Source organism: Accipiter gentilis, chromosome 8, assembly GCF_929443795.1.
Source record: "Accipiter gentilis chromosome 8, bAccGen1.1, whole genome shotgun sequence".
Lineage (NCBI taxonomy): Eukaryota > Metazoa > Chordata > Aves > Accipitriformes > Accipitridae > Astur > Astur gentilis.
The window spans coordinates 39,637,916-39,663,868 of record NC_064887.1 but is presented as its reverse complement, the minus strand read 5'-3'; the positions used below and the strand labels follow the sequence as shown (position 1 = coordinate 39,663,868).

Sequence of the window (25,953 nt, the reverse complement as noted above, 5' to 3'; positions counted from 1 at the left end):
AAATTTAGTTTAATGCTCTGAAAAAGTTTGAGAATGCTGATCTACTTTTTCCTTAGTCTTTGTACTACAGATCTCTCCCCAAATACTGAGTCAGAGAAAACGGTCAGATCTTTGGTGACCAGTGACTACAGAAAGAACTGACCCAAAATCTGCAATTATCAGTCTTAATCACAATTATGCAAAGCCCTGGCAAAACTGCACCCCCCTCAGCAGCACAGAAAAGCCTGCTAGTGACTAACAACTTCAGCCAGTGGCAGACACCCATTCCCAAGTCCAACCTTTAGAAGAAATAATTAACATTCTTCATACCTACCATTTTCAACAGTCTTCTGTGGAGATTTGCTTTCCAATGATATTGTTGCAATTTTCCTCTCAATTCTAGTGGGAAAATAAAAAGGTTATAGCTCTCATTGCAGACCTTTGGTTGCGCATTCACCCTCATAACCTATCTTCCTCATGTTCACGTCTTAACAGTTGACTAGAGTATGTAAAGCTGTCAGCTAGGCTGCTGTATGTTACACTAAAGGAACTTAAAAGCATTAAAACAACCACCACAAACTTTAAGTAGAAGCTATTACAGAATTATTGCTCTTTGCCAAGATTAGTGCACATTCAGAGGACTTCATTGTTGCTTTTCTTTCACAACAAGTAGTAGGCTGTTGCTCACATTTCTATAGTGGTTACTTTTCCAGCACCTTAAACAAGAAAAAAATTACACCCCACAGGCAGGCAAAGGCTAGCAAGTACTCAATTTTCAGAGCAACACATCCACAGTTTGGGGCAGGAAGTGAAGAATTTTGAATCAAGCTGAAACTGGTAGTGAATAGGAGACAAATTCTTAGTTAAAGATTATATACACAGCCTCAGTACTTCTACAAAGCAACATAGTAAAAAAAAAAATAAAATCATCTCTACACTAATTCTTTCAGAGGCCAGACTCCATCAGCCTTGCAAACACAGCAACAGTAGGTCCCCACATTCAAGTACTACTTCTTAAATACCTTCCCTATTCACAATTTCATCTGTATAAGAGGCTTGGCATAATGCAATTGGTCTCCAAGCAAAGGGAACAAAGAAGGCTTAACACACCTCTCCAGTTTAGAGCACCGTTACCAGCTCTCAGAGAAATCTCATCCTGAAACCTATGCCTTTGTATTCACCTGCTGCTATTGTGCTCATCTTCAGATCCCTGCTCTTCATCTGATGTTAGAGGAGAGTAATGAACGCCATTGGTCTGAATGAGGGGCTTTTCCTTTTTCAGTACCGGGGGCTGGTCATTGTCCTGGTAAGGAACAGGAGAGTTCTTCAGGGAGTTTTCAGGAGAGGAAATGGCTGTTATTTCTAAAGGCTGGTTAATGTTATTGACCTGGGCAAGAAGGAAAGAAAGCAGTTACAGATGAGACTATCCCTTTAGAAACAAAGCATCTTGTTAAGGATATTAAAAGCAGCCTTAACTTGCTCAGCTCTAGGATATGCCGGCAGCTGCTTGTTTAGCGCTGCTGCTGGTATATTCCACCACCCTGCATTAGAACCCGGAATGAAAGCTTAAATATAACTTGGAAAAATATCTAATTTTCATTCTTTGATTTTATGTTTAAACGCAAAAATGAAGACATGGGATAATCACGTTTCTTTTCAAACTACCATTGCAGGATCCACATGAACACAACTTGTATAGCTGGCTTAATTATGCAAGAATGCCATATGCTTCTGGCACTCTTACACTATTTAGTCAATCTTAGTTTAAACTATTTTCAAAATATTTAACCTACAGCCTAAAAATCAACTTCACTGCAGAAACAAGCTCTTTGTCATAAGGGAAGAGATTATTTTTAATTTTTAATATTCTGACAGCAAAGAACTCTGAAGATGTTCTACCTATACAGAAATAGTTCACCAACTTTTCAGCAGTTCTCTCGCCGCTCAGAGGGGCCATTTTCACAAAGGATCTTCACACCAATTCTAGCTACTAGCACTGTAACAGCCTGCAAGTATGCTGAAGAACAGAACAGTTGAACCTTATTTCTAATTCAAAGAGCTTTCTCAGGCCTGCCTTTCTTGCTAGAGCTCTTCATTTTTGCCCTTACCATGGAGTTGATATTGAGCGGTGAACCTGATGGTTGTGTAAAGAGTCCAGACACAGTAGGTAAGGATTTGCGTTTAGGGGAGACCCCGGAGTTCCCGCTGAGATTCCCAGTAGAGGATCTCTTCCGCCGGCCTCGCTTCTTCCCATCCTGCACGTGTGCTTGGCCACAGTCCAGCCGAGTGCTCGTGGGCAGAGGACTGTGCTTGTTGGAAGGGGATTGTTTTACATGTCCTGTATTAGGAGAGATTGTAAAGATGATTCTTCTCTTGGCCTCGTTCTCAGGATCTGAAAACGCTGCATCAGACTGAAGATCCCCCTTTGTTCCTTCGGCAAACATCTTCTGAGCATCTGCATATTGCAATACCCCTACCAGGCTCTGGGAGGTGCCATTTAACCTGGGGCTTGTTGAGTGCTGGTGAGCAGGGGAGTTTTGCCCAGAGTTCCTTGACTGCATCATTAGCAAAGGATGTTGTGGAGTGGAACTCCGAGACCCTACTGAGTTAAACAGACTCCCAGAGTCGTCCAGAGCTGCCTGATCAACACTATGGTTAAGATGGGCTGGGCTGTTTGTAAGATTTCCATTGACTGCCACGGAGCCAGAAGAGTAAGAAAAACCTGTTGAAAGGGAAAGTTATACATCATTGCTTCTGCTGAGTGATAGTTCACAGTGCTAGATTTCTGGGATGACTGGGAGTGATTTCAGTTCTACCTGCATTAGATCAGCCAGTGGCCGTGTATTACATGGAAAACTGCACAGCTGCTTTTTACACAGTGCAGTTGAGAACGTGGCTCTGTGTGCTGACAGTTTCAGTCAGGGGTTAATGATTTTTCACTACTCTTTTGCCAGTTCAGGAAAATTCAGGTGTTATATGGAGATATCCTATGCTCTACCTGGTTTTTAAATGGAATTCAAGTGTAAGTTTCTTTTGAATTATTAGGCCTTTTGAAATCAGGGCTCCTCTACTCTCAATTCCTTCCTATCATCAAGGAAACAGACAGCCAAATTCAGTCCGTTTCCTTCCCCAAAAAAGAAGGGACTTTGTCATCCACACAGCTCACCTCCTTCTCAAAATTAAACAAAAGGCTGTGGCTTAGGAAGTGACAGGGGATCTTCAAAGAAATTGTGGCAGAAGAATGCCATATGGGAGGAAGCTTGGAAAGGGAATTACATATTTGTCACGGTGTATCATAAATGGGTTTAGTGCTCCAGTAAGGCCTCGTCTCCGGGCTGTCTAAATGAAGGGGGTAGAAGGGAATATATTATTGTTTTACAACGCGGATTTTTTTAAATACTTCATTGGTTTTATAGAAAACTGCAGCCAAGCCCTTCTTTGCAAAACAGATGCTAGAAACAACACAAGCCCCTTGAGGTGGTAAACATTAAGAACAAGTGCACTCTCTGATGAGGAATCAGCTGTAGAATAGCTTCTGTATGCTAGAACCTACTTTTCCTGGTCCACATTTCCATATCCTGAATAGCTAAAGGCCACAGTTTCAGCAGATGAGCAAGTTCAGAAGCAATGTCTGCACTTAAAGGTATCACTACCCTCTCCCATTTGACCTTTTTTCCTACTCAGATACTTGTGCCTTTACAACTGCTCAGGAGGCACCATTGTGACCTACATCAAGAAATTAATTTTGTTATTAAAAAACCTCCACCACCCTGTAAAATAAAATGTTTAAAGCCAGATCATCGGCTCATAGCATAGCTATGCAACACTTTGCCACAGGTAGGAATCTCTTAATCCACGTAAATAATTGCTTTTGTCAATTCTTCTATTTACACTGCAAGGTGCTGCCGTTCAGGTAAAGGCATGTCAAACGAGTACTTCATGCCAGAATGCAGCCAAGCTGTAGGCACGTACTGTCTCAAAACATCATCACCCCTGATTCTTTGGTCTTGTTACAAAACACACATTTATCTAGCACTCTACTGCCTGAATGACCTGACAAGAAGTGCTCGAAAAACTCCGATGCGTGTACTTGGGGGTGCTGTCACAAGAAGACAGTGCACCTTCACATAGACGAGGCTGTTACCTGAGGTAGCCAAAGCCAGTGGCTTGTTTCCAGCAGCATTGCTTACGCCATTATGAGAACTAGCACCAATCTGCTTTTCAAGTGTCGATGAGTCTCTACTCTGATGAACTGGGCTAGGTGTGCTTCTCTGGGGGGAGAGAAAGAGGCATTTTAGTATAGGAAGTATACTCAAAAGTCAACAGTTTAAACAAAATTTACATGCATTAGTAGATCTACAAGGAAAGTGGCTCTACTTCCTAAATGTCCTAGATTTTTCTTGTTTTGAGGAAAACATAGATCAGCATGTTATGGGACAAAAATAAATACCGTGAATAATTATACTGCAATAGTATCTAGCACACAACAGATACCATGCAGACAGAGGGAGAACAGGCTCATCGTCCCAGAAAGTTTAGACTCAGGACAGCACTGCAATCAGAGAACGAATGCCTCAGTCCGCTGTTTCACAAGCAGCCGGAAAGGAAACAAATGGTTGTATCATATCCCCAAGTCTGCACACATGAAGTTTCCCAAAACAACCCCAAACTGAACATGAAATGCATTAGCCTATGTTCTCTTGTACACAGTCAGAGGGTATGATAAACAAGCGGTATTTTCCTAAAGCAGGCAGAATAATTGTGAAATGGTAGCCTGCATAAACAATGTGTTGAAGTGAGAAATGCCATCCAGAGCTAACATTCTCTCTCTCTGAGGACAGAAGACTTCTGCTTGGAGCTGGGCAGACTGTAGTTCTGCTACAACTAAAAGTCTACAGCTGGAAAAAAATAATGGATTCAATACTATGAAACAACTCCAGCTTTCCCAATATGGGATTGTAAGGCAAGCATCTCTGGATGGATTCTAAATGCACAGCTCTCATGAAAGCAGAAAATGCTCCTCAGTTCTCTACTGTAACACTTTTGTGACATTTATGAGAAACTGGACCAGGCTTTTTAAAACTCCTCTACCACTGAGTGTGGCATGAACTTATCAGGATTTCAAAAAGAGATGGCCCCCAAAGTTCTCTAGCTGCTCTCTGCTGCTACAGAGCAGTCACTCACATGTTAAGTTACTACGGCCTCAAGGTGCTATTCAAGTTCATCCTACACACGTATGTAATAAAGATAGACAGTTTTGAGGTGACCAAACTGAGGCACAAGAATTTGTCTCCCAGGGTCATGCAAGAAAGCAGGGACTAAGAACAAACTGACACGTGCGATTCCTCTGCTTTCACTGCCACAAACTCTCAGACTGTGCGCCTTTTCCACCCAGCCAGATACTTAAGACTAGGATCTCTTGAGGGAGGTACTTTACTTTCCTTCTTGGCTGAAACACCACCACCCCACACACACGAGGAAAAATCTACAGAATGACTAAGAGCCAAGAGGATGCATCCCAACAGCAGCCTCCCCCAAAGCATCAGACATTCAAGATTCACAACCCACTAAGGATTCTGGTGCACAGCACAGCACCCCATTACTGCCCAGTGTGATTTTAGTTAGGGATGGAAAGTGTTGACAATCCCTTACTCACCACCTTCTCAACACGGCTAGGTAGGACTACGCTGGCCAGAGGGATACTAACAGGGAGTTTATTGGGCTGCACTGTGCTGAGAGGAATACTGATAGGTAGGCTGGTGATAGTTTCTCCATTACTCACAGAGGTTCTCTCTCTCAAAACCTGTAAATGCAAAAGAGAAAGTAATGTTCTTAACCACATGCTATTACTGAAAAGACTTTTTAAACTGATGGTAACCTGCTCATTTATATTTTGTGTGTCATCCTCCCCTCCCCTTTCATTTTTAAAGAATTACACAAAGAGTGATGACTATATAGCAAAGACAGGGCATGCATGGAGCAGCTTTGTTACCAGACTATTGGGACAGCAATATCCAACAGCATAGAAATATGTAAATTAAAGCTACTGCTGGCCCGAAGCATAAGGAAAAGGATGCCTTAGGCAAGCTCATTTTCCAGTGTCTTTGTTAGAGCTCTGTGAAAAGCACTCATCTGACAGAATTTGTACAGGCCCTCTGTATGCAGAAGATGTAGTAGCCAGAAATATTTCCATGGTAACCTCCTACTGGAAGGCACCTGCTTGCTCTGAAATGAGCACCAATATGATTCATGGCTGGACCAACTACGTGGACGATTTTTTGCTATTCTTATTTTTTTTAAACTGTTAAAGAGTCTACTTTTCAAGTTCAAGTAGACATGCACCAGATCAAAAAGAAGTCCTACTGCATTACTGGCACAGTTCATATGCAAACCAGTAACTCAGAGGTAAGCACATCTTTCATGAGCACAGTATTCTCCTCCTCTGGCCAGCTCCTTTTTATTGTATGACACCTACTGTATTTTCCATGCCAAACTGACCACAGAAAGGAGCATGCCTGCACTCCTTAGTTTAGCCAACTTTTTCTTTGTTCTACCAGGTGTAACATCTCTGTACTTGAGCACAAGCAGATCTCTTACCTTCTCGCCTGCAACTGGTAAGGCCGCTGGGGAAGAGGGCCGAGTTTCCTGAGGACTCAGCTTTATGCCATTTGAAATACCAGGGCTTGGATATGTAAGGCCATTCTCTTTGACATGGTCAGCTCTGGAACAGAGATGTACAATCGTTAGAATACAAAAGCTAACGAAGTCTCTTTTGCAAGGAGTTTCTGTACCAAAATCAAGGCACTGTACCACCTTATTTACCCAATCAGCTGGCACTGCTGATTTTCTTGAAACAAAGCTTTTAAAAGTGTATAAACCTCCACTTTCAAAAATATTTTTCCACAATCCAAATAAACCACTCTTATTAAAACAAGCAGTTACCCCTCCTTTCACATCCAGGGAAAGGATCACTCTTACCTCTGTATCTCATTAGTTGCTGCTTTTCCATTGACTCCATGGTCTTGATTCAAGTGTCTCCTCAGTGCTATTTTAGCTGGGGAAAACCTGGTATAATCAGGTAAGGACAAGCTTGTCATCTTGTCCGCCTTCTGTCTGCTGCTGTGGTTTGGGGTGCATGGAACTATTTCTTGGTCCAAGTGAGAGGTTGTGTACTGAGGGGTGTTCTGCTTGGAAGAGGGCCTGCTAAAGGTGTTATGAATTTCATAGGGAGTAGCATGGCCATTCATGGACAGTTCAGGGCTCATGCCATTCATGTGGGGCATAGGAAACTTAGAGCATTCAAGTTCCAGTTGGAACCTGCCATGATCAGCCTCAGGATCACGGCTCAAATGGGTTTTATTGCGTAGCTGTACTGACAGTGACTCATCAGACGGCGTGTAAGATTTCAGCTGCATGAGCTCCTGCTGTCTTTGACTTTTCTCAAGTTCCACAATGCTGATCTTTAAATGAAAAAGAGGACAATGATTAAAGACCACACTTAACAATTATACCACGTTATGGAGTTTTGCCTCAATATGCTTCTCAGGAAAAGTGGCCCCATTTCTAGTAACAAAGCAGAACAATTGACCCCAAATTTGAGAAACAAATTTCAACATGCTGCTCTGAGCTTAGACCAAAAGGCACAAGTAAGCGAAATAGCTCAGAAACTCTTAGAAAGCACTTTTCAGATCTTAAAATATCTCCAACTTATAGAGAGAGTATGGAGTAACTCAATATTGCCAGTCATTGAAGGAAACGGTCACTCCATGTCAAGGCATCCAGCAAAAGGCTGGATTAGCTCTAGAGCTAATCTCACAGGGAAAGAAAAGTTCTACAGACACGGGAGTTTAATTTCTTTTCACTACGGTAAATGACATTCTGTGGGAACAGATTCCTGAATCAAGACATCAGAGCACACGTGCAAACAAGCAGGACCTTTCTTTTCATGAGGTCATGCTTTTTAATTATATTTATTGGTAAACCATGATTCCTTCTTCCACAGCATTACCAAGGAATCAGATCATAACATCTGCTTCCTTTAAATGCTATCTACATCCTTATTCTTCAAGTTTACTAAAATCCTCTAATAGAAAGCTTAATCTCTGGGGGGGAAAAAAATGAAGAAAAAAAAAAAGAAGGGCAGAAAAGGGAGGAAAAAAGGGAAGCAGAAGAGGGAGAGGAGGGAGGGCTGGAGAAAAGCAGCCACCTAGCTTATCCTTTAACATCATATTTAGTCAAATACCCATAACTGGCCCATTGTCCAAGAGCTACCCAAAGTTGGTGACTCTAGATTTGTTTCTTGCTCTCTACCTGCAATTCCAAACAGTGCTTTTGTTTCTCAGAAATCTGATTCTTCAATGCCTGCTTCTCTTTCAGCAAGTTCTCCAGTGACAAAGTTGACCAATCCAGCTTCAGTTCTTCACACCGTGCCTTAAGCTGCAAAGACACAGGATAAACAGATCAAAAGACAACTTTCACCACTTCACACCAGCCAAGGTGCAAGCTGAAAGCCAGCCACCTTTCAACTAGATATATGCAAGAAGCTTCTTAGCCCATTGGAAACTCCTCTCAGCTTAAGCCAAATGCCATCAAAATGGTCCTATGGTCCCCAGGTAATGTGGCAGGAGGTAGCCTGGTTCATTTTAGAAACTGTTATCATTCACCCTCCCTACCCACTTCCACATCCAGATTTCCCCCTCACCTACCTTAACAGTTTGAGTTACCACAATGAACACCACAGAGTTAAGGCTACCACAAAGCAAGCACTATACAAACTTCATGGCCAGCAAGATCCAGATTCAGCGACAAATGCATATACAGATGCAGAGCTGTTTATGGGGGACAGCCGAGGCCAGAGCCAACTGTCACCTCAGCGTTTGGTTAGAGGTAAATAAAGGTCACCAAGAAGAAGGACCACTTGCATTCTTTCCCCCATCATTCTTCTCCGTTAAGAGAAGCTATAGCAGGTGCATGATCTTTCATTCGTTAAGATACCTTGAAGACAGGGGCAGCCCTCAGCTCATGACCTGTCCTCCTTTACATAAATGGGAACATCACCCTGCTACTCAGGCACAAGCATTGTACACACCAGCTGTAAGCTCTGGTTCCTGAGTTCACTGTTATCCTTCTCCAGCTGTTTCGTCTGTTCTTTCAGTTGCTGATTGTGAGCAGAGATTTCCTTCTGAGCCTGAATCAGGTCATTGTATGTTAGAGCTTTAACTCCCAACTACAAGATGAAGAGTGAGAAGGAAAGAGATCATTCAATAAGGTCTTGACACCCTAATTCCAGACAACTGTCACATTCAAAAGTGACATTAAGGAGATCTGCAGAACCTATGCAGCTCATAGGAAGTCCCCCAGCATTCTCCAAGGCACTTTGTCATTGCAAGAGGATAATGAGGAAGGACAAAAGTACCTCACTTGGAGCTGTGTTCCAGCAATTCAACTTTAAAACCAGCATTTAGTTTCTTGCCAGCCATAAGAACACTATTTTTGTAGAGAACCACCACATTTCCTTCTGTGCTTCTGAACTTGCCCTGGCAAAACAGTTTGTTCAACCAGCAGGGGATGCATCCTTTACTAAAATACCACAGTGTCTGTGGCCTGTCACCTACTTCCCTTGGATAGAGAGTGGCACACAATTTCAACAATGAAGATAAAACATAAACAAAGAGCGATACAGACTCCACATTATTTAGCATGATCTGCTGCAAAACAGAGGCTGAAGACCTGAGACTACTCTGGTCTTACTTATTTTTATCAAAAATGTTTGCACGCAGATGACTAAGAAGCATCAACTTCCACCAGATCAGGGCTACCTCATCAAGTTTCTGCTGAAAAAGACGTTTTATTTCCTCTTTCTGTGCCTGGCAGTGGGTGAATAACTGCTGTGCTGTTCCCAGTAACTGAGCATTCTTTTCCTGGAAGAGGGAAGAGTGAGAAAATACACTTTTAGCACCAAGTGCAGCATGGTCCATCTTAATAAGATGTTTACATCTAGTTTGTATAGCAAGCTGGGAGTGAATCTGAGCTCAGAGGGGAGATGTATGAACTAATCTAGCTCTGTCTCAGACTTCTGTGAGACTTTATTTATTAGTGTTCAACACTTGGTGAAGTTAAGTCAGCTGAAAAGAGCTTTTAAGTAGTTTTTTCTGCTATATGGTAAAATACAATCAGGACAGTCTTAAAAATTCATTTTTATCTTCCTAGTGCATTGTAAAGAAGTAGTAATAATCACATTCTACAGAGCAGAAACGGAACTGGAAAAGATTAGCTGTATGAAATCTGTTACTAAACTGGGAACAGAATCTAAATCTCCAGAGTCTCAATTCAGAGTTTTCCTACACAATACCTATGGAAGACACGCAGTAAATGAAAAGACACTGTGGGAGAGGTAGGAAGAAAGTCATAAATAAGCCAAACCACTTGTACTTCTAATGCCAAAATTACTTCAGCAAGCGACCCAACCTTTCCACTCGCAGAACATTTCCTGCCCCTAACATTCCTTAACTAGATACTCGCTTACTCATTTCATGGTCGTGCACTATGTGAGCAGCAAAGGGCAAGAATAGGACTGGCTAAAGAGTCTCATTTATTCAGTTCCCACTTGAAAGATGAGTGCAGCAAGAAGAGCGAACTCTGGAGGTTACACTTTTCTCTCCAACTTTTGCTGCTGAGGCCAAATTGGAATGGTGCAGAAACCGAGCCATCACTCTAGAAAAAGTGGAGGACAAGGGCAAAAAGCACCTTGATCTTCCAAGCAGGGAAGCAGCCGTGCGAGAAAACACAGGACGTGGCATACAGTTCTTGTTGCCTCTCATGCCAACGACTTAGGAAAACAGTTGAGTCACTGCAATGCTAAACGGACTGCCATAGGTGATGGTGAAAAAAACATTTATGCTTTCAACATCAGTCATTTCATTCAGCCTTCACAAGCAGTGGAGGAGCTGACAGCACCATCTAAGGGTAATCTGGTGAACTAGCAGCTCACAGCATCTTGTTTATTTTAAAATCATATTACAGAAACGTTTTTCTTGTACTTGAAAAACCTTCATGTAAGAGGGGGTTATTAAATAGACTATAAAACAGCACCTCATCCAGCAAAGTTCTGCTTCTGCCTTTGTGAAGTTTAACTTGCCATGATCTCCATGTAACACTCCATTAAAAAAAATTCATACTGAATTCCTCATTTTAATCTCTTAAAGTACGAAACAGCTGTCACACCAACACGAAGTGATTACTCTTCCACACTCTCAATTTATACTTTCAGTGTACGGCATAATACTTGCATACTATCATTTCTCACGCTATTTTCTGTGCAAGGAGGTAAGTTAACTTTATGCTGACTTTCCTGACAAGTACAGAACAAGCTGAAAAATAGGCTGCTTAAGGAAAAAGTTGAAAATTCAGAGTGCTGTCTGACTGTGAAAATAAATGGAAACAACCGTAGAAAAAAGGTTTGCATGAACACTACCTCAGCACCAACCAGTAACAAACAGGGTGGCACAAGTTAGACTCTCTCATCTGGAAAAAGAGTTCCCATTACGGAAAACCCCATAAAACAATGCTATGGCTTTATGCTGACACTTTCGCAAAGGCCACAGAGCAAAGGAAAGCTCCAGAGGTGCTACCAAAAGCTGGAACTGGCCAGAAGTTAAAGATTATTGTTGAGCTCTATGAGGAAAGGTTCCTCCATAGAAGTAGCAGGCACAGTCTCTCTCATTAGGGCTAATCTATAAAGCAATTAAATTATTCATAATTGAGGTAAAGCAATACAAGACGAAAAAGTGTTTAGGCAGTAAATCTCCTCCCTCTGCTGGGGAGATGGCTCCATAGCAGAGAACAATGCCACACTTCACAGCTGCAGGATTTTCTTCACCTTTCCATGTATTTCAACCCACAACTTAGAAAATCTACACTTTGCCCACCAGTGCAATCTTGACACATTAAGATAATCAATACTAAGGATGCTTCATTAAGTCTCTTAAATCAGTGATGACAGTTCAGTTTTTTTAATCCCATGCTTCAATTTGTTACAAGTTTAATGAGCCATCCTGATGCTACAGTACTCAATTCATTTAGGCTTTCCTACAGTGGGAAAACAATAGATGTCAAAATCCAAAATATTCAGCTCCAAGCAATTAGTATCTGTGTTTTTCAAGATAGTCCTCATTCAAAGTTGCTACAATCTTTACCTAGAGTAAGCACAGTTTAGTTATCTAAGATCAGTTTGACTAGCAGCTTGCAGGATGCATCCATGTAGGGAAGCCCCTCTAAGTGGAGGGCAGGAATGTATTCAGGCAGTGCATACTGCTGGAGAAGCTGACCCCCACCTCTTGCTCCTCTGACCCATGAGACACTTAGAGAAGAAAAGTAGCTGCCAATCCCAAATGGGAGAAAAGGGCAGGGTTCAAGATACCAGCTTCTTGCATAGGTACACACAGCTTCATGTCAGAATAGAGGAAAAAACAGACATACTGAAGTATGTCTTATTAGGTGGAGGGGCACCAGAGGGAAGAGGGGAGGTGCATCTCTCCCAGTTTGCCAATGGGAAATTTAAGCACACAAAGACTGACCGAGTTAGCAATAAAATCCCCAGGTACAGCCTAAGCATTACTCTGGTAGAGTCTTTATAATTGGCCTGGTGCAGCACTGGTGTTAAGTGTACACAATTCCAATCACCAGCATTTCCCCCCCTCCCCCATCTAGTAGTCTGGCGCTCTGGCAATTTTGTTTAGAAATGTTAAAAACGAGACCTACCTTTTCCTGCTCCAGTAACTGTTGCAGACTTGCTTTATACTGAGGAGTTTTCATGTATGCCATGAACTGCATGTATTGGATCTTAAAAGAGTCTGCAAAATAAATAAGGAGATGATACATTTCAAGCAAGAGTAAGTGCAATGCTCCTATTTACCCCTATTTGCTCCCTTGACACCTCTCCCCTCTTTGCTCTCTCTTGCTTTTTATTTGGACTGTAAGTCAGGCCAAGCCATTAAAGATCAATTTAGAGCATGCTGAAAATTCATCTTCTGATGCAAGCTGAACTCTGGGATCCATTAGCTACTTATAACAGGTACACCAATGGAAGTCATGACAACACATTCAAAAACAGAGGAAGATGATGGGTGCTAATGGTGTGTTTGCATGGTGAAAGAGGAGCTGAATGGCTTTTAATGCACTGTAAGTAGAAATAATAAAAGAGATTAGCTTAACAGCCAAAACCAGCTCTGAGCTCAGAGCACTCATCCTCCCAGCACCACAAGACAGGGCTTGCTGTACTCCTCCTACCTCCACACAGACAGATGACAAGCTCTACACCCACATTTACTCTACCCTCCAAGGAGCGCTTACTTGTCATTGCCCTTCTATCTCCAGTCTCCTATTATACAATGAACCTTCCTTCTCCCCAGCCCTCACCACTGGGGACCTTTCATCATAAAGCCAACCACATGATTAAGTTCAGCCTGCTGCAATCACAGGCAGCCAAAACATGTAACAGGTGGTGTACAGACTTTTGCAGAAAGGTTTTCTCCAGACAAGTGTCATTCTACCCACTCCCCCACCACCCCTGACATGGAACATCCCTCTAAATCACTCTTTTTCTCTCTTTTTCTCTACAGTAATAAATCAGTCACAACTGTAAGACACCACAGCAAGAGAGCAGGACTTAAGGGTATCACAGATGCCCTTGGTCTCTACATAGACAGGAACATCACATCAGATTCCCAGATGATCCTAGACTGGTTCATGCCCAATGCCAAAGGCCAGAAACAGTTGGGGGCAAGGAAGGAAGCAGTAGACTCAAAAAAACACTCTCCAAGTTTTTCCTTAAATCACCTCTTGCTCATGGAGCCTATTTTCCAACCACGCCACCTTTGTGACCTCAAACTCAGACAGCATCTCATGTACTTTGCTCTAAGTTTTGCAGAGAAAATTGAGTGACATTCCCCAAGACTGTACCATTTAAAAATAAGAGACTGGTTTCATTTAAAATAAAGTTATTTCTGACTAGCCATTTCCACTTATTTAAAGTTATACTGGATTCCTGCTAAACCCAAGCGTATTTCCTTTTGTGCCAAACCAGAGTTGAAACAATGTCAAAAAACAAATGCAAACCAAGACACCAACTTCAGCAGCAAGCAAGAGAAGAGACCTCATGGTGATGTCAGTAGAAGTGAGGCAGGCAGGGGAAGATGGGGAAGAAGCTGTCCCCCTCTCCTGTTCAATATACAGCTTTCCATAGTGGCTGTCTGTTAGTAGCGCTCTGATTTACCATATGTTCAGAAACCTCAAAGTAGAGGTTCCCATGACAAACACAGTGACAAAATTACAGTCTTACCTAGCAGCTTCTGTAGTGCAGGTGGGGTAGGTGTCACCAGTAGCTGGTTAGATGAATGCCGTTGCACTTTAGGAGGTAGTTGGTAATATGGACTATGAGGTGACTTGTATGCATCTGAAGAGATAAACAAAGACAACCTTTCAGTCTATGAAAGTCAGTGTTTCTGGCAAGTACAGTATCTTTACCATTAGAAGACACGTCATTTACAATGCAAGATCCAGTAACTTAGCTAGATCAACACACTGTAACAAATTGCTTGGAAGGACATTTACAATTTATCCTTAGAACAGCAGCAGCAGAGATAAGCTATCAGCCACAGCTCAGCTCCAGCTTCTGGCCAAGTACCTACAGAGAGATTCAATCACCATCTTCTCAACAGAAGCATACCACCATCTCAAGAGGAATTTTGCTTTAGTGGCAAGGGAGAAGTTATGACACAAAACCAAACTAAATCTAGCAATAAAGTAAGAATGACCTCCAAGCACACATTCAGAGCCTCAGATACTTATCTAGGCTCATGTGGCAGGAGGCGGCTTCTTCCACTGCCAGCCTTGAACTCACCCTGAGGAGAGGATGAAGATGTCTGTGAAACAGTTTGAGCATGCAGAAGTTCTAGTGCAGTTTGGTTCTTCTTGGTCTTACGCTCTGTATTTGCAGTGTTCATTTTCTTGGGACGTCCTCGTTTCCTGCCTGCCATTTTCCTTCCTTTTTTACTTAGCTTTTTCTTCCGTGCTTTGGAGGGAGATGGCTTTTTAACAGAATTTGCTGCAGCCTTTTCTTCTTCAGCACCAGAATCCTAAGAGATTTTTAGAAGCCAAAAGCTCTTTAGTCACTTCTACCTACCTATACAGCACTCCTTTTAAGCAAACATTAATAACTTTGTTTAATAACTTTATGAAAGGAAACTGATGCATTGTAGTTAAATAACTTGTCAGTGAAGTAGACTTGCTTGGGATAAGAGCTGTCCCAAACACCCTAGGAGTTATGCTCATTCTCTTCTGGACTTACTCATTAGAGAAAAGGAAATTTGTAACTGTTGTCTAAAAAAAGCAGATTATTCAGCCTGTATTGACTATATTCTTCAACTGAATTTCATTAAAAAAGTCAGTACTTCATATTTTTGTGCATGAACAGTCACTGCATTTCTAACAGTATTATGCAACGGAATGAGAAAGGAAATGAGTCTTTGCAAAAGAGACTCAGCACACTTTGAACTCCATTTAATGGGTTATGACTCAGGGAAAGCTCTGCAAGCTGGTGCTGAAGGTAAGCGAGGGTGGACAACCAACTATTCTATTCATCTTGCAATACCTTCTTTTCAGAATTAGTGGTGCAATTCCCAAGTACAGCTCTTATTAAGTCACTCCATCATATTTTTGTCCACAGCAACAGCTATACCAGTTTACATGTTCAGAACAAACACAGTCAGTCTTCCCTCAGAATCAGGCTTTTCCTGACACAGATTATGAGTTCATGCACAGCTAAGGAGAAAACAAATTTACTCTACGAAAATGCAGGATGTTCACCTTGTTTTCTTGAACCTTCGTTGGAGTAGTTGTGTTGCTCTTACTTTCTCTCTGTTGACGACGTCTAGCTGCCTCTTGTTCCTCCTGGATAAAAGTTTTAAAAGACTTAATAATTTGCTCACATGTTTATCACTATTTAATACAGACCACTGTGTTTCCCAGCTTAGTCTTCCACAAGAGCTAGGTGTAAGTGCTCATATAGTACAATGCCTATTTAAAAAACGAAAACCTTTTCTTACCAGCAAGGTGGGGGGAGGGAAAAAAAAACAAAACAAAAAAAAAACCAAAAAACTTACCCTGCCTCAGGCAATACTCAGTGGGAAAAGGAAGGTAAGTGCAAGTCACCCTTTTGTATTGCATTACCTACTATAATGGGTTTCAAACATGCAGCCACATGGCAAAGGAGATTAAGCCCCAACCTCTTCCCTTATTCTGCCCCTCCTAATCCCACACCCCAGATCACACACTGGTATTACAGGTTTTTGTTTTGGTTTTTTTAATTGTTAAATAAGTCAATAGCTTTACCTATATCCCCAACATTTCATGTGTTGCTACAACACTTCAAAAATCTTACATGACTTGAAATGGCAAAGCTATTAATCATCATCTAATTCAACTTCAGCCAAGTCTGTAGAGGAGACTGAAAAAAAACAAAAGCAGCAACTTTTAAACTTGATTTTCTACTAGGCAGTAAGGGCAGGAAATTTCAAAGCGCTCACTCAAAGCCTTTCTAGTACCTTCCAGATGAGGTTTAATTTGCATAAGAATTCTGGCAATTCCAACACCTCTCCAATTTAAGCAAGTTATCAGCTAGATGGTATAAATGGCAGATCTAAATAGCCTCACCATTAAATGCAGGGAAATTCAGAAGTATATGGATGCCACCCTGCATTTTTTCTTTTGACCCTAGTAAGTCTTTTTTTTTTTTCTCCCAAGTTTGAATTCAGCAGCCTGAAATAACCTAGTCTCAAAGCTACCTTTAGTCTATTTTCAACACTTACTAAGCAAGTCAGTCTGAAGATGAACATTCTCCTGAAGTTTTAAATGAACTGGCCCCACTTAATTCTCTTACTGGGAATACCAGCCCCATCAGTTATTTCAGATTAATACAGCCCAGCACAGTCTCAAAAATCCTCTGGCATTTTAATGCCACATGTAATAGCACAGACTTCAGCAACTGACGACACATTTCATGTCTCAGATAGCATGTCCCACAAGTAACATCTCAAAGCACTCTTCAGCTTCATTTTTATGCAGCCGAACACTGGGACAGATTCAAACTGTCACGTCTTTCTTTAACTTCAGTTCTGTAATGAATGAATAGCTCTTTATAGACCTCCAATGCAAGGGAAAAAACACCTTGTGGCTGCCCCATTAATTCTCTATTAGAAAGCTCTTGAACATGATTGTATTAGTGCTTGATGACATATGATGCTTCACTTCAATTAGCTCCATGCCCGTGTTCCTTGCTTATCAAGAAAATTTGATTTTCGATCAACTCTGTACATCTTTAACAAGTGACTAAATTCCTCATAGTGGCTGCTCCATTATTTGGAGTTTTCTACAGAAAATGACTGAAACTTACCCTGAGTTTTGGATTTTTGAGACTAGAAAAATAGTTTTCAAGCTGAAAATAGAAAAAGATAGTCATTTTCAAAGTCATGACAGATGAATACATAAGAACAAAATATTAGCTTAAGACAAATGCAGAACCGCAGAAATTCTGACTGGTTTTCTTCTGATAAGCTACATCAAGAAGCCATTTACATTCATTCTTTTTAGTGACACAGACATGCTGTATAGCAGGACATAATCCAAGCCTCAACAAGGTTTCATCATCTTCAACACTGCCTATCCTTGTTTTAGAGCTTTGAAAATAACCTTCTGCTGAGTGGAGATATATGACAATGAAGCTACTTCACTCTTGTACTCCACTAAAATATTTATCTGCACTCTAGCATATTCTTTAACAAAAGCATTATTAGACTACAGCAGACTTAGAAAAATAGTCTTACTATCATATTGCATAAACTCAGTGTGGGAATAAACTATTTCTCCACAAAAGTTTACAGTTCTACAGAGTTGTTTCTATTTTCCTTCACTTAAAAAATAAAAAAAAAAAAAAAACAAACCTGTGAATGCATCAGCATTGTTATGGAGCTTTGGCTGGTTCTACAGCAACTGAAAGTTCAACTAAAATTGAGATTTACTGCTTGAATATGATAGAATGAAATGGTCTGTACACCACAAAGCAAACTGAAGAATTAAAGACCCACACAGTCTTTACTCAGTGTGGAAGCTATAGCACAAGACCACCATGCTGCATAGTTGCATATTCTGGAGCATGAGAAGGAATTATACTTGTACATCTATGCACCTTCAACAAATTAACAGACTACCGTAGTACTGTCCATAATTACACTGTTTGTGTAACACATTGCATTGAAGCAGCCAAAGGCTAGCCCATGCAGTGTGATTTGCATATTCAACTAGACTGAACAGGTAACTGGTGAAGTGCACCCATTCCAATTAGGCATGCTACAGGTCTGTAAATACACAAAAGAATAAGAAAACAGTTCCCAAGAACAAGGAACTGAAGTTGGCATGTTGACTCCAGAGCAGGTAAAGCAGCCAGAGATTTACTGGCCTGTATTTATACTCACTATGGTTCGGTCAATAGTATGCAGGTAGTAAGAAACTGGTTTCCCGGTCCATGACACAGATCCTTTCAGTGGTGATAGTTCCACAACTCTCATTATAGTGCCAATATCTAAAGGAAGAAAGTCCAGTTAGGGAACCAAAGCTCACCCAGTTTGCCACTCAGTTCTACTCAGCTGAAACTAGCCATGCAACAGTAAAGTCATATTCAAAACAAAAAGAAATTTTGTATTCAGACAGCAATGTCCTAGAAGAAAGCACTGCGGTGAGTTTAAAAAGCAATATCTTATTCTCTTGCTACTTGCACCCTACAGTAAACTTAAGAAATTTGGAAGATCTACCTTTCATTTCTTCAGAGATAGTCAGCCATTCTACAGTAAAATTACGTGCTAGTGCAAACTTTTAACAAGCAAGACTTTCCTGTGTCTCAGACAATATTTGCAAGGAGCCCAGCAACAACACAACTGTAGTAACAGGCAGGATTTAATTAGATAGAACCAGTTACAGAACGTCATTAGATCCAACCCATGTAAACCGTAACTGCACTATATTTGGACTGGGGACAAACATGGTTTGTATTTGCTTTCTTGCCTATATTTGTTTTGTTCCCTAGAATTAATAGGTATGGGATGTGTCTAAGCATTTCCATAACCACTGAACACTGAGTGAATGGCATCACTGGAGAAGAAATTACAGCACACTTCTAATCAAATAGAAAATTACCCAGAAGAGTCAAAAAGCAAGGTTCAGGATTCAGCAACTTCAACCGCTATTTTAACCACATTTTAATACTTGTTTTGGTTTGTCCCAATTCTTTCCACATTTCCATTTCTTTTTCCAGATGGAACTACTAGGGACAAAAATGGTATTGAGAAAAAAGGTTGCCTGCTTCTTAAAGCTTTATCTTTTCCACTGTATTTTTTAAATAATTTAACTGTTCATACTTTAGATCAAAACATTAGATAGACAGGCAAGCCAGGTGACTCAAAGCATACTCAGGCACAAAAAACCCCCTGCTGAATAAAAGTATTATGAAAAACCTTGTAGGGCAACAGCATAAAGCTAGCACAGCAGAGTGAATCACCTTCTCTGCATGTGAAGGATATTGGCCACATTTGATGCCACGAGCTATAAGCAGATGACATTTCCCTGGAAGCGTCACTTAGAACAGGCCATTAAGACTGGAACAAGCCCCAGGCCTAGCACATCCCATGCATGTTCATTTGATATCGCTATTTCCCAAATACAGCATGGTCACAGAATGGGATTAAGACCTAAAATTTATTCCCACAATTTTCCCCCACTGTTTGTAGGTAATTTCTTTTCAGGATCTCTTATCTGAATCCCTGGAAGAGTTTCCTATTAGTGGAAGCTATTATCTATTCTTATGCTAAGAGACCTCATTCACCCAAATCTTAATTAGCTATCTCTATATAATTTTAACATCAACATTCGCATTAAACATTAAATAACTGTTGATATATAAAACTTCAGCATTCTAGAAAACATTCCCAATGAATACACACTGGGGTGAAAGCTGAAATAGGATAAAGAACTAGCTCAACTGATAGTCATAATCTGGGTTTTTATTAGGTGAAAAAAGTAGTACACATTGGCCCCTTTGCCTCCGCACCACATTTTTAATAACTGCAGTCTCCCAAACCTAGCAAAGAGAGAGATAACAAAATGGTCAGAAGCCAGGAAAAGAACAGGCTTGAGAGGCCAAAAAAATTTATTTACATAGGCAGGTCTCCTAATTGAAACCTCAGAAGTGCCTTCTTGTATTTCATCTAGTTCTAGTATGCTGGAAAAGAGGTACTAGGCTTTACTTAGGTGCTCTTTGTCTTATTAGCAAACTGACAGACTGATCTCAGCTCTCTGGTGGTTTGAGGATTTCCAGGAGTACCATTCTGCCTCTTTTTCCTTTTATTTTCAAGTACATGCCTACAAAGGATTGGCAAGCCAGGACCCAATGGTTAATAAGGTCCAAACAATCAGATGCCACAGAAGAATATCAAACAGGAAGGAGAAGGGCAGGTTTGGGTGTCTGATGCACAGGACATTCACAACAATTCAAGCTTAGTAAAAATAACTCACAATGGCACTATTTCAAGTGAAATGCCTTAATGACAGTCTTCAAATTACTATTCTTGAAAAGCAGTTTACCATATCAGGCCAAAAACAGAAAACACAGCTTGAGATTTGTAACTCAGTATGTTACTTGCCGTGTTTGCACATGGAGAGGAATAAGGCATTTTTTAAATTTAGGGAATGTTTTGCACTGGACACGGTAAATGTGTAAAACTCAGCTTGGATCGTTCTTTTGCTTGAAAAATTTCAACAATAAAAATTGAAAAAAGGTCAGAAGCAAAACCAACAACACGGGGTGTTAGTAATCTCAAAATCTCATTAAACTGCAGTTCACATACTTGCAAAGGACAACATTGGCAAATATCAAGTCTACTATGTTCAGAAGAGAAGAAAAACACAAAACTTTGTTGGCAATAAAACAGGCGCAGCAACTGGGTGTTTATGGGATAGGTCTGTTTGATCAATTTACAGTACAGAAGACAAGGCATTCAAAGCTGAACATTTCAGCTTCTAAGCCTTACAAATCATGACTGGTGGGATTTACCTGTCCAATTTTAGACAGCTATGGTATAAGGAACTTGCATGCAAGTTAGTCACTGCAGCACCTTGTAGTCAAAGAAATGAATCACGCCCTTGAAACACTTTATTTCTCTTCAACTATAAAAAGATGCCCAGCCATGGAAACATTGACATTATAGACATCTAAACACAGCAGGAGGAACCCCATAAAAAGAGTGTCTGTTTGTTCCAGTATTGGGAGGGGGGGGTTGTTTGATTTTAAATACACAACACTTTGGCATGTATGCTGTAATAATACAACAGCATTTTTCTACTTACTTACACAACTCTTTAAAAAGAGCAACAAAAACCCACTACAGACATGTTCAGATAATGAATACACCATAATTGTAGTGAACAATAAAAAGTGCAATCATACCACTCAAGTTTCGACTGTTAATTCTAAAATTTAGAGGTGCAAAAGGTTTTGAGGACACAATTCTCCCACCTGGAAAAAGAAAAAAAAAAAAAGCAGTCAGCTACCACTGTTTCTTCTAGAAATTACTACGTGTTAAATATAACCTAGTACAGACCCCTAAAGAGCAGCCCTAATAAAACTACCACTTGTATATCGTTACCAAAAAAAAATAATTACTTAACACTCATTCTGACAGCATCCAAGAAAGTCAGGATATTAGTCCTGCTAGGTAGCTATGAGGTGACACCCCAAGGCTCACTTTAAAATGACAGACCTTAAAACACTTTTAAAAAAAAAGTGCATTAATTCTCAGTAGCAATCTATAGAAATTTCAATTAGGAACACACTATCTCATTCCTAGTTAGTCTTTTATACACAAGCCTCCAAAGCCCTTTTATTAAAAAGAACGCTAATCTCCATTTCACAGCTATCTGTGGTCATTCAGCCCAAGGCACAGAGCCTGAGCACCTTCTAAAAAAAAAGAGAACTAAGGTTTCTTTATTTTGTAAAGAGCTCTTGAACCTTCCCCACCTTGCCACTTCTCTCAAGCCACCACTAAACAAAAGTTTAAAAAAAAAAATCAACCCTTAAAATTAAAGATGACAGCTTAAGTTTTGGGGTTTTATGGTTTGCAACAGAGCCCAAAAGTCACATTATTTACTTCAGCACAACGCTGTAATATGGGAAGCCACAGCTTCTTTGTTCATGCCACACATTTTTCTTTTCAGAAATACTTATTTTTCTAATTTCTGCCCTAACCAAATAAAATTGTTACTTATCCAAGTGGTTAAGAGAAAGAAAAAAGACATTTCGGGCCACAGTGGGATTACTGGGCATCCCTGGTCACTAGTGTCTGCAATGCAACCTCTCAAGAAGCACACAAGACATCCAGTGACAGTGCCCCACTTTAATACTTATTAGTTAATACCTAGTACTAAAATGTGAAGACTTTAAACAGGATAATCCAGTAACTGAATTCAGTATGCAATTACAGAAACTGGATATACAAAGCCATGACTATGCAGTCAGGAAGATTTGCAGTCTTGGCCATCACATATTTTGTCAGCTTCTCTAACAGGTAAGAAAGGACCAGCAGTTCCTCCCACCCCAACAGAGCTCCACAGAGAGTCTTCACATGCAGAGCTGCTTCCAAGTAATCAGGTAGGTCAGAGAAGATATTAAGATGGGCACTAAAAAGCCCAAGAAATAACTATTGCAGTGCAGACACTTGCCCACAAGGCACAGGATGAAACCCACAAACCTGGCTTCTGATGGCTGTAACTAAGCCCTTACCACCACCAGCTCTCACAGTAAGCAGGAAACCAATGGAAAAAGGTTTTAAGTTCGATTTGTTACCTTCCTTCATGTTCGCAAATCGCTCCTTCAGCTGGTGATCCACCTCAGGACCAAAGGCAAAATTATTCACAAAAATAACACTGCAAGATAATGGTCTAGTTAATGAACAGGGACAGGCAAATGGCACCCAAGTGTACACACACAACTACCCCCCAACCACAAGTCACAGTCTCTTATAGCCTTTACAGCTACTTACAAAACTGAAAAACACTTGCTTGTCCCTGACTATACAGCTACTTCCATCCAACAAAATGCTTTTTTCTTGCACAGTGAGACAAAACATTACCCTACCTTTAGCATTCACAGACACTGCCCACATAATTACATTTAAAAAATTTTCAAGGCATCCTGTTCTGACAGTTCCTCTCAACATACAGCTGAGTTTTGCACCTTATGTTTCAACATAAAAACAATGTGCAAAATGTTTTCACCCCTCTGCCATAGTGAGATCAAACACCAACACAGCAACTACGAACACGCTTACAGTAGTTAATCCACACATGAAAAGCAATACTCCAACACAAGACACACATTTCATCCCATTACTACTTCACGTGCGTTTAAAATATTACAGCAAAATATCAAAATATATTTTCTCTTCTAGCTCCAAACTCCCCCATAATGCAAAAAGACAGTTGACATCTCTCAGCATGTTTTTCCTGTCCTAAACTCAGCACTTCACCCTAACCCACAACAAAGGAGTTGTATCCTTCTTTCTGGGTTTGGAAATCCAATGAGGGGGTTTTGTTCCTGAAAAAAAAACCAGTCATATGGAAACACAGAAACCTGCACATAGGTAGACTCACACAAATGATACAAATGTTTGGGAAAGAAACAGAACACATCACAGATTAAAAAAGAAATACCCCTTTATTTTTAAGAGCCTGGGCCTGGTCTAATTATCCCTGGTACCCATTTCCTACCAGCTTGCAACAAGAGTCCTCAAGATCTCTTGGAAGCCATCGGGCACCCTGCATGCATAAACTGCGAAAGCCATTCTGGCATATTGTTTCAACATGAAGAACTGATTTCTTTGCAAGAGGTCTGTTCAAAAACTCCCCTCCTAGTGCCTCCAAACATGAAACATGTTCAACAAGGACACTGAGTTTAAGAGCAGCAGCCAAAGCTATTAAAAACCATGGATGAAAAAAAATGTTTATATACCAAGGAAAAAAGTTATTCTTGCTACGCCTTGCTCTTGGAAATTTGGGAAACCCTGCCTGGCAAGTAAGGCTAGCAGGGGTTTCTTCCTCCTCCTTCCCACCATGTGCCAAAAAAGAGGCCTTGCAAAAGAGCCAAGCATATTAAGGGCACTAGAAAACATCCAGGAAAGGAAGGGAAAAAGACATAGCTTGCCAGATACATTTTTTTTTTTAGTGTTCATTCTGGCACAGCATTTTGTACGCACATGACAGAAACACAAGAGCCCCCAGTCCACCTTGACTTCAGCCCTCTTTTCAGCACGTATTGCTAAGCCGCAAGTACAGTTATTAACAGGAATACTGTGTGCTGCACAGCTTGCTTACATGTCAGCACTCAACCACGTAGAACTGTTTCCTGGTACAAACGCACCCTTCCCTTCAGAGCCTGGCCACCGGTCCACACTCACAGGAAGGGTAACACTTCAACTTACTCTCCAAGATTGGATGGCTCCAGTGTGAATTCATCAGACAATCTGCAGTCTCATTAGAGAGAGCAGACGCTGAACAGTTGGCACACTCAGAACAAACACAAACACGTAACAGTTGTGAGCAAAAAGCTACTTCTTTTCGAATTTCTGTATCGGAGAGCGGCGTGGCTGTGGATCAGTAGGCATACAGTTAGCTGCATACCATACAAAATAAACATCTACCAGCATTTCTGCATGCAGTTAGATGTACTTCAGCTAAAAATAAAAAAAATAATAATTAAATTTGTTCCAAGGAAAGTTGCACAGACAGCAAAGGAGTGTGCATTTGGAACAGCAAGCAACAAAGCAAATCCCCATTATGCTGCAAGGCTGGGACAAGTCTGTCCACAAACCAAAAGGCACCTCCAGAAGTTTAACTGAGATATGTAATAATGCAAAAGTCATCAGCCCAGCAGACGCCTTCTTGATGGAGTACTCTTAAAAGTGTCTTGGAAACAATCCATAAATTGTCACAATGCTGAAGACTTTCAGAGACCCGCCTTTGATAACTGTCCTCCATTCCCCCACATAACAGGGTGCCCCAGGAGGTCATACAAAAATAAAGACTTATTTTTCTGTCCATAAGGCTGAAAAAATGCAAAGCCTTTAAAAAGACGGAATAATATTCTATTGCTTTTAACAAATTCACTTTTTTTGCTACCATCAAACAGGAATCTAACCCTCTGTACAGATCTTCAGAGAAATAAATCTTCAAGACAATCAGCTTAAATGAATTCCCAATTTAAGTTGGAACAGACTCACTTGGGTCTTTTGCTTCTTTTTTAAATGGAAAGTGAACCTAGCTGTTTGCACCAATAGCCAAGATAACTAGTGTTTTGCCAGAATCACTGACACAAACTACAAGGATATGCAAAACAAACAGAGGTTTATACTTCTCTGCATAACCAGAATTTATCTTGGATACACCCTTGTATGTAATATCATGGGACATGCATTTAAACCCATTCTTCTAGTCAGAAAACAGGATCTAAAGAGGCCAGTATAGAAGTTGGCAGATAGACTTTTGGTATTTGCTGTGGAAATTCTATATAAAAAGCTGGCCAGCCTCCCAATTTCCATTATACAAACTCCCAAATATTCAGTTCATAAAGCAGCATTCAACTGCTGTACTGTACCTTGTGTTTGCAATCCTCTCTCTCCATTCTTCTGAGAGGAAGTCACCTCTTTCCAGCTTAAAAAAAGACAAAGAACACAAAAAAACCACACACACACACAAGAGTTAACATTGTTCCTTTCTGCTCCGTATCCCTTTTCCTTTGGAGAAGGCCAAACATGCTGTACCAGCTCATTGATACCACTACAAATAAGGCCAAATGGAGTCTTTAGGAAATACCAAGGA

General features: G+C 40.7%; 1 protein-coding gene across 6 annotated transcripts in view; it reads right to left on the bottom strand.

Moving 5' to 3' along the window:
• DOT1L (DOT1 like histone lysine methyltransferase) overlaps positions 1–25,953 on the bottom strand; it is a 70,558-nt gene that overhangs the window by 5,327 nt on the left and 39,278 nt on the right. For 3 of the 6 annotated variants that reach the window (XM_049808017.1, XM_049808020.1, XM_049808024.1), the window contains exons 8-26: positions 25,730–25,785; positions 22,925–23,004; positions 21,530–21,598; positions 18,507–18,613; positions 17,429–17,470; positions 15,844–15,927; positions 14,879–15,113; positions 14,318–14,431; positions 12,739–12,830; positions 9,798–9,899; positions 9,068–9,205; positions 8,290–8,415; positions 6,958–7,439; positions 6,577–6,700; positions 5,636–5,782; positions 4,124–4,250; positions 2,088–2,701; positions 1,161–1,366; positions 314–378 (exon numbers count right to left, since the gene is read on the bottom strand). In XM_049808017.1, coding sequence (XP_049663974.1) covers positions 314–378; positions 1,161–1,366; positions 2,088–2,701; positions 4,124–4,250; positions 5,636–5,782; positions 6,577–6,700; positions 6,958–7,439; positions 8,290–8,415; positions 9,068–9,205; positions 9,798–9,899; positions 12,739–12,830; positions 14,318–14,431; positions 14,879–15,113; positions 15,844–15,927; positions 17,429–17,470; positions 18,507–18,613; positions 21,530–21,598; positions 22,925–23,004; positions 25,730–25,785 — 3,010 coding nt within the window. The remainder of the gene's footprint in view (positions 1–313; positions 379–1,160; positions 1,367–2,087; positions 2,702–4,123; positions 4,251–5,635; positions 5,783–6,576; positions 6,701–6,957; positions 7,440–8,289; positions 8,416–9,067; positions 9,206–9,797; positions 9,900–12,738; positions 12,831–14,317; positions 14,432–14,878; positions 15,114–15,843; positions 15,928–17,428; positions 17,471–18,506; positions 18,614–21,529; positions 21,599–22,924; positions 23,005–25,729; positions 25,786–25,953) is intronic. The other 3 variants (XM_049808021.1, XM_049808023.1, XM_049808022.1) reach the window with 3 other exon arrangements.